Consider the following 20,027-nt stretch of genomic DNA (forward strand, 5'->3'; position numbering starts at 1 on the left):
TATACCATGCTCTCAATCAGTAGTCTCCAACTTTTTTTTTCTCCACAACAGAGCTGTTTTTTTTTGACAGACATGGTTGAGTTGACTTGAGCAATATGACGTTTCACCTTGGAGGGTTACTTGTCTTACTTTAGTCTCTGAAGTCCATAAGGGGAAATGTTCTTTAGTTGAATATGCAATGGCATATTTGAAAAGGAAGTTCTACATTTTAAGCATTGGTCTACCCATAAGCGTCTATCTCTCATGATGCTGCGTAAATGACAGACTTAAGTCGGTGTGAGACTGCGTTCCCTGAAAAGTAAGCAGCTGCGAGCTCTCTTATGCAAAGGGGAGAATATGGCCTAAAGAGAATAAAAACAGTGATTACAGTATAGATATTTTGCCTTGGCGGAGGTCTGTGCTTTTTGAATGTAAATGATACCCCATTTGGTTTTTTTCTTTTTGAGAACACATTACCTAGGTTTGGGCCTGTTGTGCGGGGTCAATTAAAACCAAATAAAATTTGGATTAAAGCAACTAAATCCTTGCTATCACACCCAGTGGATTTTAGTTGGAGCGCATAAGTTTTCTCATTAGCCTGTCTCAGAATGTTAAGTGGATCAATTAATAGATTGGGAGGCCCACAGTGGCTCCTCAGCAGAGTTCTAATTACTTCCATTATTTAGAATGCACACTAATGTTCTGTGACCCTCACATCTCAGATCCATGTGAGTTTGAGACCCAACTGCTTTTTTCGACATCCACCTGACTTGTCAGCGCCTCTTATAATGGTCGGACCTGGCACCGGTGTTGCACCCTTCATTGGCTTCCTGCAGCAAAGGTGAGGAAATGTATATTCATGCATTCTTGGCTACTTTATGCTGTAATGTGCAGATTGTTGCTCTGACCTTTCTGGTCCTGGTAATTGAGATTCACAAATATCCATGAAATATTTTGGGTGTGTCATCACTGCACATTTTTGGCCAATCAACCCCTAAACGTTTTTGAGGCTTCAAAAAGATGGATGTAATTTCATTTGATGAGAATAATTTCTGAATAATGTCATAATAAAGACAAACAACTAGTGCTGTGGTCATGCCAGAGATTTGGTTTTGTCATCTCATTTAAAATAAATATGGTTTTGCACAATGTACAAATTAACAAACTGCACATGATTTTGTGTGTAATAAGCAGCCAGGAGTCACAGTAGCACATAGTTGCATATCGATATGTATATAATTGTGATAGCCATGTAGTAAATGATTGCTAATGTGAGAGTGTTTGTGATCCGTGGTTTCTTGAAAATTACTTAAACTTTAGTTGTAGGTATCAGGCGGCACGGTGGTGCAGCTGTAGAGCGTGAGCCTCACAATTCTAAGGACTGGAGTTCAAATCCCAGCTCTGCCTGTGTAGAGGTTGCATGTTCTCCTTGTGCTTGTGTGGGCTTTCTCTGTGCACTCCGTTTCCTCCCACATCCCAAAACAGATACTCTTAAATTGCCCCAAGGTGTGACTCCTTTCCAATGACAGCTGGGATTAGCTCCAGCACTCCCGTGACCCCCGTGAGGATAAGCGGCTCAGAAAATGGATGGATGGATATGGGTATCAGGAATATTTGAAAGTCACGCTAAAATTTGCTAAGGTTCTGAAATGATGAGTAGGCCACGTTTGCAAAATGACCTGTCATAAGGAGTTAATGTGACTGTCTGAAGGTTCTCTTACCCAGGCGGATAGCTGCGCGTTGAAGCAAGCTCATGTCTGCCCGGACTTGTCAGGAAGCAGAGCAAACCTTTTTAGTGTGACTGACACATTTAAGTTGTGGGTGACTTTGCGCAATTGAGGTTATGCCCCAGTCAGCTCCAATTGTCTCTAAACCCCCTGGACAGCTGACCTGTTTTGGAGGGTGTGGTGCAATGATAGTGAGTGCAGGTGACTCTGGTCTGATGCTTGCAACAAATCATCATCAACAAATCTGATGTCATTTTAAAGGGGAAATCAACTGGTTTGGATTAACAATATATCCAATAGGTAATGTAATATGTACTCTATTTTGACAATGTAATGTTAAATCCTCTCACCGCTGTGTATCAAAGTATCCTTCCATCTTCCCGATCAACCGATACTGCTATTTCTTCATCAGATGAGGATAAATCCGAGAAATCAGCGCTGGGCATAAATGGTAAAGCCTTTGTTGCTGCACGGTACATGTCACATCCGCGCACGGAGGTCATGTGACTCGCGAAAATGGTAGTGGCCCTGAAAATTCGTAATTGTCGATAAAAAATCTTCTCAAAACTATTAAATGAGAGAGGATTTAACATCACATGGTCAAAATAGAGTACATATTACATGACCTATTGGATACATTGTTAATGCAAACCAGTAGATTTCCCCTTTAAGGGATGCGCATAAAGAAATGTCTTTGATCAATAATTGTCAAATTTAATCCATCATTTTTTATTTTTAAATGTTTTTTTAACCAATGTTAGTTACATCTATTTCTTTGTACAGTTTTTCTGTTCTAAAAGTAAATAACACAAACGATAAACTAAAAAAACAGCTGTTTCCACTAAGAACAAAAAAAAAAGCAGGGCGACAATACAGACAGACTACTGACATCCGGCTAATTCTTGCTGAAAAATATGATTATGTCACCATGACTTCACAGTCAGTAAAACTGGGTATACACACACAATTTCAAATATTGGTTTTAAATTTGCATATCAACACCACTCCTTTTGGAACACGACTTCAGCTGGTTGGTCACCTATAGTACACAAACGCAATAAGACTCAGACATTGTCAAATCTAGTCATGACTCAGCTTCAAATGTACAAGATCACCATCAGGTAACCAAATTTCCGACACGCCAGAATTTCATTAGACATTTGTATGACCAGTTAGGAACTGTCAATCGTTTTTTGCACCCTGCTATTGGCACTGAAATAAAAAAAAAAAAGTCAACTAACTTTGCATCTGGCTTGTAACGGGGCTTACTTTGCACAGGTTAAGATCAGCAGCTGCCACTGCAGTTTCAATGCAAATGCATTAGCTTTCTGACTTTTGTCAGCCGCTAACCACTCACAGGTGATGTGGTTATGAAGTATTGGCATTGTAATGTTTTCAGCAAACTTAAAACTTCTGTTTGTCTTCCTCTTGAGGAGCTTGTTTAGGAAGAAAACTAAGTGAGCAAACCTGAGCTTGATTTCATGCCACATAATCTTAACAATCAACCTCTATTCTGTCATTATTTGGCAGCAACTTCTTATTCATTACCTACTGTATATGGAGTAGGGGAACCAGACATGATATGTCAACCTTGCAAAACAAGTTGAAATATCAAAATTACCATTTTAACATTTTATTCATGCAAATCTGTTTGTTAGACCAACAGCAGTATTCAAATGATCACTCAAGGTTTTTATTCATAAATACAGGCACTGAAACTGCTCGGCAAATGCTTTCTCACAGCTGTTTAGTTACAGTTTATAGGTTTTGTTTGTTGTCCTTTCCTGATGGAGCTAAAATTCACATTTACAGAATCAAGCATGCCTTCTGTCTAATCACACCTTCCCATATCCTTTGCATCTCATCCTGCTGTCTACATGAAGTACAGGCGGGTTGCGTAAACCTGTCCTGGTGTGAAGCAGCATTGTTCCTAATACGACCACGCCGATTGACACCTCCTCTGAGATAAGAATCACCAGTTTGTCAACAGGGGTGTTGTATCTGCCTCTGGGCCTGAAAAACATCCTGTTTGCAGTACAATCATGCTGAGACCCTTCTATCTCTACTCATAATGGTAATCGATGCTTGTTTGCAAAAATAAATCTTTGAATTCAAATTGCTCGGGGAAGAAGCTTCTCTAAAAGGTCACAGGCGCACTAGGTGGTGCCAAATCAGTTTTTTTTTTAAACAAGATCCAGAGCCTGCTGTCTGGCATTGATCTCAGCACAAGATTCTTTGCAAAATGTGATGTCTTCTTGTTTTGTTCGCAGCAGTGACAGCAGTGAAATAAATATAACACTGAGATGTCATCTGTCAAATCCTTCCTGGCCGTAAAGAGAGAATTGATGTCAAGAGGCTAAAGTTGACAATCTTGACAACTACCCAAAGCTTCCGGTTCACCTGGACAATTCAATAAAATCCCTTACAAGAGATAAATTATAACATAATTTCATTTGTGATTTTATCGAGCCAATGCTGAAGTTTGACACTCAGGACACTCAGGAAGGTATTTTATTTATTCGTTTTTCATTTGTAAATTAGTGGAACAATGCAAACATGTTTTTTTTTTCCCTTTGTATGAGGTGGGATTACTGTATAAACTGTTGTTGCACATTTGGATAAATTAATGGATTGGATCACCTTGATACTCCTGTAATATTGACCCTTGTATCTAAGTTTCCATTTGTGATGAGCATCGAATCAGTTAATTTCATTAGCTAATTTGATTTCTGAACTAATTTTGAAATAGTGTCGGTTTGAAGCAACTGAGACAAAATGAAGTGTGCTACTTGCCTGCAACCGCTACAGGTGTGGTTGATTCAGTCCCAGTTCGTTTGCTTGATAAATAAGACAAATATCAGCTCTGGGTTGCGCTAAATTCACGCAGCACTTCTCGGCGCAACAATTTTCTGCTCAATACATCAGTAGTGTTGGAAATGAGTTTTGAGATTGTCCCATCCAATTAAAAAAAAAAAGATTATTTTCTCCCAACCAAAACCCCAGTCCTCCCATGTTACCCCAGCCTTGCTGTTAAACACCTGACCACACAGTTTATAAACTTTTCTCAGACAGACAAGATTCTCACATTTCTTTCATTTCAACACTCAAAGTTCAAAACATTGTAGATTAATAAAAGTACACTACTGTATTTCATGCTAGAATACACTTGTATACTGTGGTGTAGCATGAAACCAACAATCAAAACCTGTTTGAGGCCAAAGCATTTATTTGAGAATTTTATAAACGTCTCTCCATTCATTTTCTTCCACTTTTTCCAGGACTGGGTGTAAACCCTTTCCTATGAAAAGAAAAATGTAATTGGTTTTCGAAATAAAAATTGTAATTTTCTATGAGGTCTGACACAAGAAATTATAAATATCGACTCAGGGATATTTGACAGTTCCACTGGGGGGTTGGCGCAGCTCCGATTAGGCGTCCTTGGTGCAGGTGTGTTGCGAGTGGAAAAACATCTATGGCTCATTCATTGTTGGTGCTCTTTTTTTTTTTTCTTCTGGGTGAGAATGTCCTTATAAACAGACATGCCACCTTTGATTATGTTTAAGAAGTGAAGCCGTGACGCTTTGTTCGGGTAGACTGAAATGCTCCGGGGCCCACCGACCTTCCCCAACACTGAGGGTGGGCGATTGTGGGAACCCCTGCCGAACGCATGCCCCTAAACTCGGTACAGTTCGCTGAAGGTCATTCAATTTCCTCCATTCCACATGTCCTGTACACAACAGAAGGCCTTGCCTAATTTACACATTTGTTTGATGCTAGCAATGTGGCTCTTTAATGCTGAAGAGGAAAAATGCACACAAGTGTTGAGGAAGAGAATGTACTAACGCTTGATTGCTTGACAAACATGACCGATGAACTAAAGAGAACTGGACTGAGCTTGGGTTCGCTCGTTCGTCATAGTGGTTCAGGGGCCGTCGCAGGAGTGGCGCACTGCCACGATCACCCGTCCTAAGTACTGGGACCGCTGCAGTGGTACAATGCGGGCAATACACCTTTGTGTGAGCGCACCGAAATGGCGAGAGGCCCACCGGCTACACCTGCAGCACCATTCCGGGTACGTAGAACAGCTGACAATTGTCTACAGTCCCTAAGCCAATCGGGATGCAGAACACGATGTGTGGTTTCCCTTAGCAAATCAGGATACACCCAATTTTCAGAACTGCGAGGCCAACACTCTACAGTTGCTCCATTATCCATCCTTTTCTACTTATTCTGTTCAGGGAAGCAGGAAGTCAAACCCATCCCAGACAACTTTGGGCAGAAGGTAGCCTACTGTATACCTTAAAAATGGTGGCCACATAGATACAGATCACATAAAAATGTAGACATTCACACTGTAGAAGTATGCGAATGGAACCCACGGTGCCTGCATGGAAGTCAACCGAGAGACCCAGAACACCACCAGTGACCTAATGAAATGTAATGTGATAATTGAGATATTTACCAAGTCTTAACGCTCGGCTTGCCCTAGACGGAGCGCTTCTGCTCCCAAGCAAATGGCGTGCTCCAGTTACTCCTCTCCTCTGAGGATCGTGTTCCATACTGCTGTTGAGTGTGCAGATGCAGTGATATAATTTGTATTCAGGGAAAGACGCCGGTGTGGCCTGCTCAGAATGGAGCCCAGGTTTTTTTCATATTGGTATTGATCCCTTCAGGGCAGGCGGTGAGTGGAGACGAGCGCACTAAAATGAGTATACTTGAGGCTGTTTGCAGATCAGAACAATCTTGCCCAGGATGCAAATGGAAGGGATTGGACCTTCAGCCAGACGGCTTTGTTCCCAAATCCCACGTGGAACACAAAAATTAAAAGCTTCTCTCTTTTATCATTTGGTCATGCTTCTTCTGAAAATTACTTGATTCATTCTAAACTGAAGAAATGTGACATAAAACATTACAAGTGGGAAATGTTCAAAGATGCAAGTGACAATATTATGAATAATATCTTTTCGCTCTCTCTTTCAAAGCAATTTAACAGCATTTTTCAAGTCCAGTGCTTTATTTTTATTCTATTCTTTGTGGATAATCTTAAAGTGGGTTCAATAAGTTTTTAAAATCCAGTGAAATACAGCATGCATTCTTTTTCTTGTATAGTACATTTTTTCATATAGAGTTCAGTTATATTTAAGTTAGACACATTTGCAACCTCACCTGCAGCCTCACACCCTGCTGGTCCAATCAATATTTGTATTAGTAATATATTTTGTAGACTATCGCACAATTTGTCACTTCAAACCTCTCCCTTTGCACAATTGTCATTGCAGTGTTCTATAATGGTGAACCGCGAATTGGTAAGGGCACGTTGTGTAAGCTTAACATATTTGGGAGGTTGACGCAATCTAACTGCTGTTAATGCTGGAAGACTTCATCTTTGCACAACCGTGACTCTTATAAGAAATAGTTCCCTATTAATTGGGTGTCTATTGTTCTTCGTTCTTGTTCCTTTGTCGTTCTTTGTACTCAACATGAATGTTGTACCAGGGTGCAGAGACTGCCGGAGACAAATTTCTTGTGTCTTGTTACATGCCAGGCCATTAAATCTGATTCTGATTTTGAGGAGGCAGCACAGTGATATGACTGGTGAGAGCGTCTGCCTCACAGTTCTGAGGACTGGGGTTCAAATCTTCACCCTGCCCGTGTGGGGTTTGCATGCTCTCCCCGTGCCTGCGTGGGTTTTCCCCGGGCGCTCCAGTTTCCTCCCGCATCCCCAAAACATGCATTAATTGGAGACTCTAAATTGTCCCTATGTGTGATTGTGAACGCGTCTGTTGTTTGTTTCCATGTGCCCTGCTATTGGTTGGCAACCAGTTCAGGGTGTACCGTACCTCCTGCTGAAGTTAGCTGGAATAGGCTCCAGCTCTCCCATGACCCTTTTGAGGATAAGTGGCTTAGATAATGGATGAATGGATGGACATTTGCAAGAACGTTTTTTTTCTTTTTTTTATACATGTATGTATATTTACATACATACATTTTCTAGGCGGCAGGGTGGATCAGCTGGTAAAGCGTTGGCCTCACAGTTCTGAGGTCCCGGGTTCAATCCCGGACCCACCTGTGTGGAGTTTGCATGTTCTCTCTGTCTGCATTGGTTTCCTCCAGGCACTCCGGTTTCCTACCACATCCCAAAAACATGCAACATTAATTGGACACTTTATATTGCCCATAGGTGTGATTGTGAGTGCGGCTGTTTGTCTCCAGGTGCCCTGCGATTGGCTGGCAACCAATTCAGTTCCTGCCCGTTGATAGCTGGGATAGGCTCCAGCACTCCCCATGAGCCCCGTGAGGATAAGCGGCAAAAAAAATGGATGGCTGGATATGCTTTCTATATATATTCAAGTAAAGGTTTTATTTTCATATATTTAAGTGCATTGGTAATGTTGAAACTGCATAATGTTACACTTAAATATTAGTTTTTGGAATGAAACCTTTTCCTCGTTTTTGATGAACACTTTGGCCTCAGCTTACTCTACTATTGTATTTCAATTTTGGTCACGATAGTAGTACTAGTACTTGGAGAGCTAAGAATCCTTTGAGGTTATACTTGATGCAAGAAGTTCGAGAGTCAGTGCATATTAGGCAACAATGAAGTTTATTGAAATGAATATTGTGGTGGAAGTTATACTTTGAGGTTTCTCTCTACATGACAGTGAACCCGATGGGAAGAGGCATTCTGCCTCTGACATTTTTTGGTTCTGAAATTGGCATGGTTGATAGACCGTTCCTCCGCTTTTCTTGCCCGTCTCCTCTTTGGACATGTCATCATGCTGTCTGGAGACAAATTAACTCACCTGAATCATGCGTTAAATATGAAAGTAAAAACTTGTTTTTATTTTTTTATTTTTTTGTCACTGAACAGTCCAGTGAGAGTGGACAGTGGACTTAAAGATTGAGCAATTGTGCAGTTTGACATCAGAATGCTGTTCACTGCTTCATACACCCACAAGCACATGTCAGATGTGATTATGAATGTGCATGCAAGCGAGAGCTAGTTCAAATACTCGTTTTTTTCTTCTTCAGATGTTTAAAATTTACTTTGCAAAACACTCCATCCAAGTTGAATACTTTTTTCCAAATGTTACTCCATGTGATTCTCAGTCGTTCAAATTTCCATGCCGCCTAATTGTTTTTTCAGCAAGTAAATTATAGCATTGATTTATATGCACTATGCTAGAGACCACAATTAAGAGTCAGCTGCTTAATTCTGTGTATAATACATGCAGAGGGCGATTCACTTGTCTTGCTCAATTCTAAAAAAAAAATTCCCAAGGATAGCCAGCATTTCCCCAAAGAGATGATATAAAGAGCTCAATTTTATTGTTTAACTTTTAAGGCCTTATTTTGATTTTTCTCATCATGCCCTCGTGCCCAGGGCAGGTGTCGTTGCTTTTTAGCTTTATTCCCCTATAAACTTTTTTGACTTTGCTGGTCCAGTGAAATTATTTGACATTACACAACCACAATGGTTATAATAATTACCCGATAGACAGAGGAATGTATTTATTTGATAAAATAGATAAGAACTCGCCTTCCATCCATTTTCTGAGCCATTAATCCTCACGAGGGTAATGGGAGTGCTGGAGCCTATCCCAGCCATCAATGGGCAGGAAGCAGGGGTACTCGCTGAACTGGTGGCCACCCAATCGCAGGGCACATAGGAGACAGTCGCACTCACAATTACAACTACTGGAAATTTAGAGTCTCCAATCAATGCATGTTTTTGAGATGTGGGAAGAAACCAGAGTGCCTGGAGAAAACCCACACAGGCATGGGTAGAACTTGCAAACTACACAGGCGGGGCCGGGATTTGAACCCCAGTCCTTAGAACTGTGAGACCAACACTCTTATGAGTTGATCAGTGTGCTGCTGAACAGAACTAATACAGTATTTTTGATTGTAAAAAAGTGTTCATATTGATTTAAAATGGAACTGGAGGCTTGCTTATCGATTTCACTCAGTGTTTTTGCAACACTGTTTTTATTATACTGTTATGTGAGTTTTTAAGCATTATTTATGGTCAAGTTGCTTCAGTGACTGAATATGGAGTCAGTTAAAAGAAAACAAATGTCTTTTAGAAAAACAAGTCATTAAGTTGACTGAATACGAACAATAGTATAGTAATAGTAACAACAAAGCAGCATAATCAAAAATTCAAAACGATGATGAGCTTCAGTATTCAGTTGATGGATAAACTGTGTTTCCTCACCATTCTGATTATTAAAATATTAAAGGTTCTTTTCAGTGCCAATAAATATTTCTGAAAGTAATATTTTTTTCCTCCTTTTGCCAATGAAGTGGTACGTTGTCACCTACTGTACTGTATTGATGCACAAGCACCAAATATATATATTAAAAAAAAAAATAAATTGTGTATGTCCATTCATTTTGAATGCGATGTGAATCACAGTATTGTCCTAAATGATCAATGATCTTGTCAGCAAGTTTTATTTATTATAATACAGTCATTATTGAACATATAATAATGACTGGTATAAATCTATTTCTTCATTGTGTTTTGTTTCCAATCCAGCACTTGATTAACCTTTGAAACTGCATGTATTTTCTTGTTGCTGAAAAAAGGTTAATTGGACCTATCAGCTTTACACTTAAGGCCACTTTGTACTCCCGCAGTCGTGCATTTGACAACGCCCTAATTGCAAAATTTGTGAAAACGCTGCCCTGTAGAATTCTGTGTCAAATGTAGGACATAGTCAGAATGTCTTTCTTTGTAACGTGTTCCACTATAGACTCTTGCCAGTCACCTGCTCAAAATTCTTTTCCAGTCTCCACAGCCTCAGTAAGAATCCTTGAAAGTTGCACTTTTTGTGCCCTCCATCACTGTTGGACACACACAGTATGATATCTAATGTTATCTCCGTGTTTAGAGTGGTGGAATGTATCCCTCTGTAAGTCATGCACACACCGTTCTTGCAGCAATCGTTTCTGTGCATAGGCCAATTGCTGTCACTGCAGATGTTGCTTAACAGTGTCACTACTCTTCTTTAACCTTTGTTGCAAGAATTGCCTCAATCTCATCCATCTGCTCCCCTCTCTGTGAATAAAGATTGACTGATAACTGTCCCTACTCGACTTTCAGAGAAAAGCAGAGGCAGCAGAATCCTGATGCAGTTTTTGGTGAGACCTGGTTGTTTTTTGGTTGTCGCTACAGAGACAGAGACTACCTGTTCAGGTAAACTTGGTATGAGTCGGTATTTAGTTTGTTTTCCTATTTTTTTATTGCATGTATAAGTCATTTTCACATAGCCTTGCAGACTTTTCTTAACCCTTTGTTAGTCAGATAATGTGGTAACGTATCTATGTCATTCTTCACTTTGACATTTGTACACATCTTTCTAACAGGCTCTTAAGATAGCAATTGTGTCCTTCTCTCATCAAATACTGGTTTGGTGAAAATAACTCTTTCCACAAAAGTTTAAGTGCAGTTTGTCTCTGTTCTGTATTTGTAAATAATATTTTGCATTTTCTGCAACATAGATCGGAATGGAAGCAATGTATCAAAAATAGGGCATGAATAATTTTGACAAATTAGCTTTAAGACTCTTGTGCCATTATATCCAGCCTACACCACATATTCCTCATTCAGTACATGAAAGTTCTCTATTTAGAGCCCTTAAACATATGAAATCGATTGATGAATTGAAAATCATGCTTCAGAAATCCTACTATTTTTCCACAAACAGGATTTAAGTAATTTCACAAATACACAGCACAACACTGGGTTAATTATTTGCATTTCTGCCCCAGATTCAAGAGATGCTGGCTTTGACTATTAACTCAAACTGTATGTGGAATCAGCATATTCTTGCATGCGTGGGTTTTTTTCTGGTACTCCAGCTTCCCCACACTTTCCAAAAACACATAGTGTAGGGTAATTGTAGACATTAAATTGTCCAAAGGTGTGAATGTGAGTTGTGTTGGGAGAAAAAAAAAGACCAAGTTTTTCATAATTATTCTGCTCTTTATTGTCATTGTTTTACTCTCATGTTTGCATCCTAATTGATTGGCCTCCTGTCATCAACACTTGCTCAGCACTGATGTACTGATCAAGTTGTTCAACAGGATTTATGTGCATGGATTAGCGGCCTTTATCACAAAAATCGATCACAGGCGTGCAGTTCGATCCCCTTTGTTCTCCTTCCTGTTAGTTAAATATCACCTGGCACTGATGTGGTATTTGCCCACAGTGAAGAACACCCACAAGTTGCCCAAAGGTTTTACTCTGTGTTGTTTGATGCACTGAATGAGTTGTACTTAATTTAAATGAAAAACTTAGTTGTAACCACGATGGGGATGCATTCGCAGAAGAAATTCCCAGAAAAAAGTGTTTTGTTTGAACATACAAATGCTGTTTAAGTATTTAAGATGTGAAAAATTACTGTAATTATAAACAAAAAAATACTTGAAAATGATACAAAAAAAAAATCCTGAGCCTTCTATTCATTCTATTGTCTGGCCTCTCAGTCTTTTTTAGAAAATCTTCACTATTTGAACGCATTATTGAAAAATAGAGCGTTGTCATAAAGTAGACTGGCGGTACAACAAACCTAAGCACAACCAAACTGAACCACCGAGCTCAAATTGGAAAAAGTCAATTTTTCAGTTTTACCACTGATAATGTTGAGGATGAATCATGTACAGGATGTAGTAGTGGCGAAGCAACCATAAAGCACAACAAGTGTCCTTACGCTGTCCTCCAATAAAAACACACACAACACAGGAATTCAAACCTATGCGACAGGCGACAGCTCTGCAAACACCTTCTTTATAAAATAAATAGCTGCATCTGCTATTGTCCGTTAGTGTTATTTAATATGTCTCTGTACACTTTTATGACCACTATTTTCAAAATACTGTATGACTTCTACGAGGTGAAAGGTTAAGCCTGGAATAAATGAATTCACCCCACCCAAAAAGTTTTCCCCATTAACAGGCAACGAATAAGATTTAGATTTCGGCCAGAGATCTTTATATAGTATGATCGCATAAGTGCACAAACAATTGTAGTTAAACCAGTTGAAACCTCCCATCATGATAAAATAAAATAAAAAAAAAAAAATAAAAAGCTTTTCAGAAGGAAATAACTTTGGCCACACCATGGAAACACCATGGCAATGTCTAATCAGCAAAGTCTACCAGTAATCACGCACCTCCCTGGCATTTCTGTTCACATTTCTGTTGTCTCATGTTGAAGCTGTCTTCCTGTTCAGAGTGATAAACACATTACAAAACTAAGAGTTTCATCTTTTCCTTATAGTTTTGTAGAGTATTGAATAAGTTATTGATTTACCTGAGGCACAAACCTTGGCTCTGAGAGACATAGTTTCCTTGGAGTGTTTTTGCTCGTAGACCCTCTTCCTCCTCAGGCCGTGTAGATAGCGAGGGAGAGGAGAGAATTTGGCAAGCTCACCTCACCCAACAGGAAGCAAAGGGTACACCCAACAGCAAGAAAGATTAGAAAAATATGTTTTGAGCAGCGTCTTGACCTTTCTGGGTTTCATGTCAAGCAAAATAAATTAGCTGTCGAGCACAGCTTTTCTGGGACCTTTTGCTCATCATTGTTGTTTTTCTATTGAGCCTGACAGTTGTTTTTGTTCTTTGCAACTGCTTGGTGAGAATGCCTGCACTGAATCTCTTAAGGGGCTGTTGGATGTGTTTGATATCACAAGGCCATCACTCTGCATATCCAGATTTAGTCTCCTCTCGTGAGGATGGAAATACTCCATACTTTGCCAGGAGGCTCTTGGAAAAGGCGTACAAGTCCTGACATTACAGGCATCAAATACATACTCCAGATTCATCAATAACCCTGCTTGCAGACCAAAGTGCACTTGTGTGCCTCTGCTATCCGTAAATTAGCACGCTCATTTTATACCTTTTACTGTATTCACAGGCAAAGAAATGGTTATGTCCACAACATGCGCTTACAGACATGTTTTGAGTGCCACACATGAAATTTGTAGTTTTTGCTACACTTAAATGGGGGAGATGACAGTAAAATTAAGCCAACCATACAAAATTCCCAATCCTTTATGGCTTTCCATTAATAACACCAAAGTTTCTTTTTTTGATGTGAGGTTGAGTAACTATGCAGGTCCCTGAAACCCATTTGATTCAACCAAAGCACTTGATTTTGCCTCATCTCATTCTTTTTAACTCTCTTTCCCATACCTCCAGAGAAGAGCTGGAGGGCTTTGTGTCTCGTGGTACCTTGGACCACCTCAAGGTGTGTTTCTCCAGAGATGAACCAAAGGAGGACGACGCTGTTGTCTCAGGAAGACCTCCTAGATACGTCCAACACAACTTGCTGCTTCACAGCCACAAAATCATCAACATCTGGCTCAAACACAAAGGTTGCCTGTATGTTTGTGGGTAAGACTGACGATTACCATTATTTTTTTTACCTTCTGACTTTGTATGAGGCTGCACGGTGGTGCAGCTGTAGAGAGTTAGCCTCACAGTTCTGAGGGCCGGGCTTCAAGTCCTCGCCTCGACTATGCAGAGTTTCCATGTTCTCCCCGTGACTGCGGGGGTTTTCTACGGGCACTCTGGTTTCCTCCCACATCCAAAAAACATGTATTAATTACAGACTCTAAATTTCTCCTAGGTGTGATTGTGAGTGCGACTGTTGTCTGTCTCCATGTGCCATGCAATTGGGTGGGAACCAGTTCAGGGTGTACTCCGCCTCCTACCCGATGACAGCTGGGGTATGCTCCAGCACTCCCGTGACCCTCGTGAGGATAAGCGGCTCAGAAAATGGATGGATGGATGTACGTTGTATGACACTCCAGTGGAACCTTCAACCTAGAAGACTGCTCAAAATGAACTTCACTCAATCAATCATTCAGTCAAACTCTTCACAAATTTGGCTGCATAGTGTTCTTCAAAATGTCTTGGCATAAAATAAAATTTTGATTCAGAGGGAGCTATAATAAACTCCAGTCCAGACCCATATTGATGACTATATTAAGAGGTTTCCATCAATACATTCTGTCTATGTTAAATGTCTTTTAAAGTCAGTATAACATCCCCTACCAGTATCTTAAATCTTCATAATGATAGAATGACCAACGCTAAATGTCAGCATTCAGAAAAATAATATCAGATTGGGCTCCTCCTTAACATCCACCCATCCATTTCTTAGCCGCTTATCCTCACAAGGGTCACAGGAGTACTGGAGCCAATCCCAGCTGTCATCGGGCAGGAGGCAGGGTACACCCTGAACTGGTTGCCAGCCAATCGCAAGAGACAAACAGCAGTAGCACTCACAATCACATCTATGGGCAATTTTGAGTCACCTTTATACACTTCCCACTTATTTATTTGTGTCAGTGTAATTTCTGGAATATAATGAATGACACATAAGAATGAGGCACACCAACTGTTTTATAGCTGAGAGTCTCATAATTTATTGAGAGGGGCTCACTTTTTATCACTGCGGGGCTACCTACTTCTTCTAAACGATCTTTGAAACATCCGGACTAAATTAATTAAATACAGTGCTACATCAATAGAATGATGAATCTCTCCCAAAATGCTGCAATTGCAAGATATGCCGTGTTAGAATTTAAGATTTACGGAGCTTGTCATTCACTGCATATGACCACATACGGGGAATGAAAAATTTCAGGGGAAATGTTGATGACAAAGTAGAATCTATTTTTTCTAACCACACTACAAGCAAAAGTGCATGGATTCATTGTGCAATATAGAGCAAAAAAGCAGATAGCAGATTTATTAGTTGTGTAATAATAAATAGTGACCAAAGGCTTACTAAAGTGTCTGTGCAGGGCAAACAGATATTGTATATACAGTATGTCCGTTCGGACCTAAAAATGAATTCCTGCCAGGATTTCTCTTGTGCTGTGTGCCACCTGTTGGTTGTTTGACACCATGCTTTGGCACCTGCATCTACATGATGTCATTCTTCCTCTCTTCCCATCAATTCAACACTCACCAGAGATGCAAAGAACATGGCTAAAGACGTGAACGACACCCTGATGGAGATGATCAAGACCGAGCTCCAGGTAGATCAACTGGAGGCCATGAAGCAGCTGGCTTGCCTGAGGGAGGAGAAACGCTACTTACAGGATATTTGGGGATGACATTTATTTTTTTACATGATTCAAATAGCGTGCTGTATCCTTTTGAGCTAAAAGATGGAGGCTGACTATGCCCTGAATGGAATGTTCACTGCATTGGTTCGGAGAATGTGTCCACCGTGGTGACCTGAGGATTTGGCATCTTGACATCATCTTACGCTTTGCTCGTTGAACAGCAGTGACCTGAGCGAGGCCAATAATGCTGCTCATGTGGGTCTCGTGGTGTGAAAATGCTTTTATGGGTTGAAAAGCCCTCCATGATTGTCCTGCCAGGAAAAGCATGTAAGTCAGTTTTTGATGGAGGGATTTCATTGAGACTGAAAGTAGGATAAGGATCCTCCCTAGATAAACAAAGTAATTTACAAAAAATGTACACACACAAATATGAAAGGATTGTGCGGGGTGTTTTTACTATTGTGATATTGTTTTTTTATTTTGCAAAGCCCGCTGCCATCTTAATACAGCACATTTGGAAATAATCTCTAAAGGACTCACAGCCATAACTCCACATTAAAACACTTGAGTTATGTTTGATGCTGACTTTGATTGTGCATTACATATTTTATCATGATACTGTTACCTTTGTATTGGTTTATCTTTGGATCTTTATCAGTTCAAAACAAAATAAGACTTGAGGAAAACAAAAACTTTTTATGAATGCAGACACAATCCAAGGCTTGCTTCTTCTTTTGATCCTGATACAGTGTAGAAGTTCAGAGTGAGCATACCGAGGGCACACACAACCATCATAAAGCTCAGCCCTGAGGTCTGAAAATAATTCATTCGACTTTGTTTGTTTGGGCCTACCCACATGCACAATGCCACTTTAGACCGCTTCAAATGTTGCCCAAACCCAGCTGCAATCTTGAACACACACACTGCCTGCCGTATTGTGTAGTCTGGAAATAAAATAATTTGAAAATAGTCTTCCGTTCTCTCCTCCCGTTTGATTGATCAAATTGAATGACACTGGTGTGCAACTTTATGAAGCTGTATTTGAGAAGCAATAGAGGCAAATGTGAAATTTGTAGTTTATGAAAATTAAAAACTTGATAACTTTAAAGTTCAAGGTGCCTTTGCACCCGAGGATAAAAATGTCTACTAATTGAAGTCTTTTTTTTTGTGGTGAGAGAGGCAAGAGAGAGGCATCCTCAGAATTAAATCTTATAACAGCCGTCGTTTTATTTCTCGTTTTCAAGGGAGGACAGAGGGTGGGGGGAAAACATGTTTACAATCTTCCACTGCCTGCACAGTTGATGACACGCCATTTAATTTGTTCTCTCGCTGGGTAAACAAAACTGTCACTGTTGCATAAAACCACCCCTGACTGTGACTAATTGGTTTAATATATCGTCAAATGTGGCAAAAAGAAAACACTGTACAGCTGTGATCATTGTGATCATCGACGTAATCATCAAAATGAAATCCCAACAAGTGTTCTCTCAAAATTGAGAGGCCAGAGCGCCTCTCGCTGCTCACGTCACCCTGTCCTGCAACCCCCAAGGACTCAGGTATGTTTCAAGCTCTGGCTTCATATTTAAAAAAGTTCACGATGTCAATATTGTCCCGCTGCAAAAGGACGGCAACAGTTTAGAATAAATCAGAGCTTGTTGGAGGTCAGTGTGATCGGAGTGCTGTAAGTAAGACCCAAGTGATAGATGCCCCTTGTTAAGAACAGCGAAATGAAGCTGAAAGATGTGTGCTGCCGTTAATGACTCTTATTATGAAAGTGTTGAAGTAGACAAGTGGAGGTGTGCACTTCATTTCAATGCAGAGCACAAGACCCGCTTGACACTCTGTAGTCTCTTGGTGCATAATGTACCACATGTAGTGATGAAGTTCAGAATCTAATCAGCCTGGTGACGGAATGCCCACTCCATTTGGTTTGGCCCTGTGAGAGTGACTGTAGTGAAGCTTTAGAAGTACTTGGTAACGGGAAAATTTCCATCTAGATTGCTACTACTGAACTACTATCGAAAGTTCATCTAATGGAGGCCTATGCCTATATAATCATCTTTTTTTTTATCCACTACAGTATTATTTTTAAGTAGTTAACGGCACTGGTAACACCATTTCCTTTCTTTAAATCTTTTTTTAAATGATTGGCCTCAATAATTGGTGCCTTCGAAGGATGACTTGTTTTATTTCATTTTATTTTAAAGTGGTTAACGGGAGTTGTAAAAATATAACTTGGCATCCAGTTAAAATAAGTTTGAGACAAGGTTTATGTTAAGTTAACATTTACAGATGAACCGAGCAAAATCAATCCTCTGCAGCTTTAAAATGAATCTTAAGCGAGTAATACGGCGTCCCTATACCAAGAAGGTCATTCCATATATAACTGCTATTCCACTGATATTCATATCATACATATTTACCTTGTTGAGTGAAGATGTAGAGGTAGAAAGTTCTGATTTCCAAAGTTTTTTTTAATTTTATTTTTATGAATCTCATTACATTTCCTTTCATTATGAATGGTGTAATCACAGTCAGTTCCAGGTTGTTGAACACTACTTTCACATTCAGGAAGATCCTGATTCCCCTCAAATGTCAGAAATCTGACCCAACGGAAATAAGATTTTCTTTTCTATTTTTATTAGGATGGCCATAGCAGATAATAAACCCCAAATCACCTAATTTCCACATACCTTTGCTGCTCTCGTATATTGGAACCTCTAAAATTTGATATAATATGTTGTGTGATTTTGGTTGTTCTCCATGTTGTTAGAATTTATTTTTTTAGGGATCTCTCCTTGCCCTGCTCCATGGGAAATAATGTAATGTGTTTTAGAGGTGGTGGTGTTGGTGGGGGGCTGGGTGGGGGGGTTGATTAACCTCAAACCTCTTTCTATGTAATGATATTGAAAAATGGATTGAAACTGCAATTTGTTGAATTGGCTGAAATACGCAGTGACATAGCAATTTTGTCCCAGTCTTATATCAGTTATCCCTCTTTTGACTTCTGAGCTGTTCAGATGGTTCCTTGTTGTGTGTCAAGGTCATTTCTGCTGGCACACTTTTAATTCACTGATCTCGCCTAAACACACACCACACACAAGGTCTACAGCACACATTTGTACTCATATAGGCAAGAGGATTCATACAATTGTAAGAGCATTTCAAATAGCTGCAAAGGGTGAGATACAGTTCTGGCTCTCTCAAAAAGAATTACAGGTATGTGTTATTGGGAACAAAAAAAGCACCTATTATTCCCAACAACCTGCAGCATTATATTTGTGAGGTTCAATGTAAACAAGTCAACATAGTGTACTGTAATAAGATGTTCTTAGCAGCATGGTGCAGGATCACTGTATAAAACGACCACTAAGCTCTACAAAGTCCCTTAATCACTCGTTGTCTTGGGAGTTACATGCAAACTCAACATGAAGTGCTGCCTAAGCCCGATTATAGCAACATATGCACATGCTGTACACGCATGCATTGAAATTTTAAATCTTGAACAAAAGCACTTGTGTTGAGTGAAGGACATTCGCTGGGAAGGACGTATCTTTTTGTTTTTTTGAGAGGATGCCTTAGAAGATTAGTAGCAGAATTGTTCAGACAAGCAGCATGGTAGACTTACGAGAGAAATACAGATAATGATTAAAAACAACAACCACAACTACAAAGAGAAGTTAAAAAAGCCCTTTGACAACATGAAATGGTTTGACAATTTGTGTGACCAGTTTTTGATTCAAACTAACCATTTGCCATTCTGGCTTATTGATGGCAGTTGAAAATTCTCCAATATTTATCAATGACTGCTATGACACCAGAGAAAACTCAATGCTTCACGTAAGAATGAAGAAATTCCTTCGAGTCAGCAGCTATTAAAAATATGTTAAAATCCTAAAAATGCAGATTTAGGCCTAGAACCAATCTTGTCACACATTGGTTTCAAAAGTCTGTAAAAGTTCTGTAAGAAATATACGTTTGAAGTTTAAGTATGTGCTTGAATGTATGATAAAGTGTCTTTAAATGGACCCTAACCAAAGTCTTGTAAATCTCTATTGGACAGATTTATTACAAATTTGCACGTGTAAGAACTGGCACAGACTTGATTGCACATGCAAACAGATGTAGAAGCTGATCTATGGACCTCGTGGACCCAGTACTGTGTTGCAAATTCCAAACACATCACAGAGTGGCATACACTTCGCACATGTGAAATGGTGAGTTTGGTTTGGTA

The 20,027-nt window shown here is 39.8% G+C and overlaps 1 protein-coding gene across 7 annotated transcripts in view; it reads left to right on the forward strand.

Annotated features, from left to right (window-relative positions):
- The window catches only part of mtrr (5-methyltetrahydrofolate-homocysteine methyltransferase reductase), a 31,872-nt gene extending 15,110 nt beyond the window's left edge, over positions 1-16,762 (forward strand). For 2 of the 7 annotated variants that reach the window (XM_061804818.1, XM_061804817.1), the window contains exons 13-16: positions 702-820; positions 10,816-10,908; positions 13,914-14,108; positions 14,344-14,829. In XM_061804818.1, coding sequence (XP_061660802.1) covers positions 702-820; positions 10,816-10,908; positions 13,914-14,108; positions 14,344-14,638 — 702 coding nt within the window. In that variant the 3' untranslated portion in view covers positions 14,639-14,829. Of the gene's footprint in view, positions 1-701; positions 821-3,594; positions 4,297-10,815; positions 10,909-13,913; positions 14,109-14,343; positions 14,830-15,696 lie in introns of those variants that run through there. The other 5 variants (XM_061804820.1, XM_061804822.1, XM_061804819.1 and 2 more) reach the window with 4 other exon arrangements.
- The last annotated feature ends 3,265 nt before the right edge of the window (positions 16,763-20,027 follow it).

Source organism: Syngnathoides biaculeatus, chromosome 19 (genome assembly GCF_019802595.1).
Source record: "Syngnathoides biaculeatus isolate LvHL_M chromosome 19, ASM1980259v1, whole genome shotgun sequence".
Lineage (NCBI taxonomy): Eukaryota > Metazoa > Chordata > Actinopteri > Syngnathiformes > Syngnathidae > Syngnathoides > Syngnathoides biaculeatus.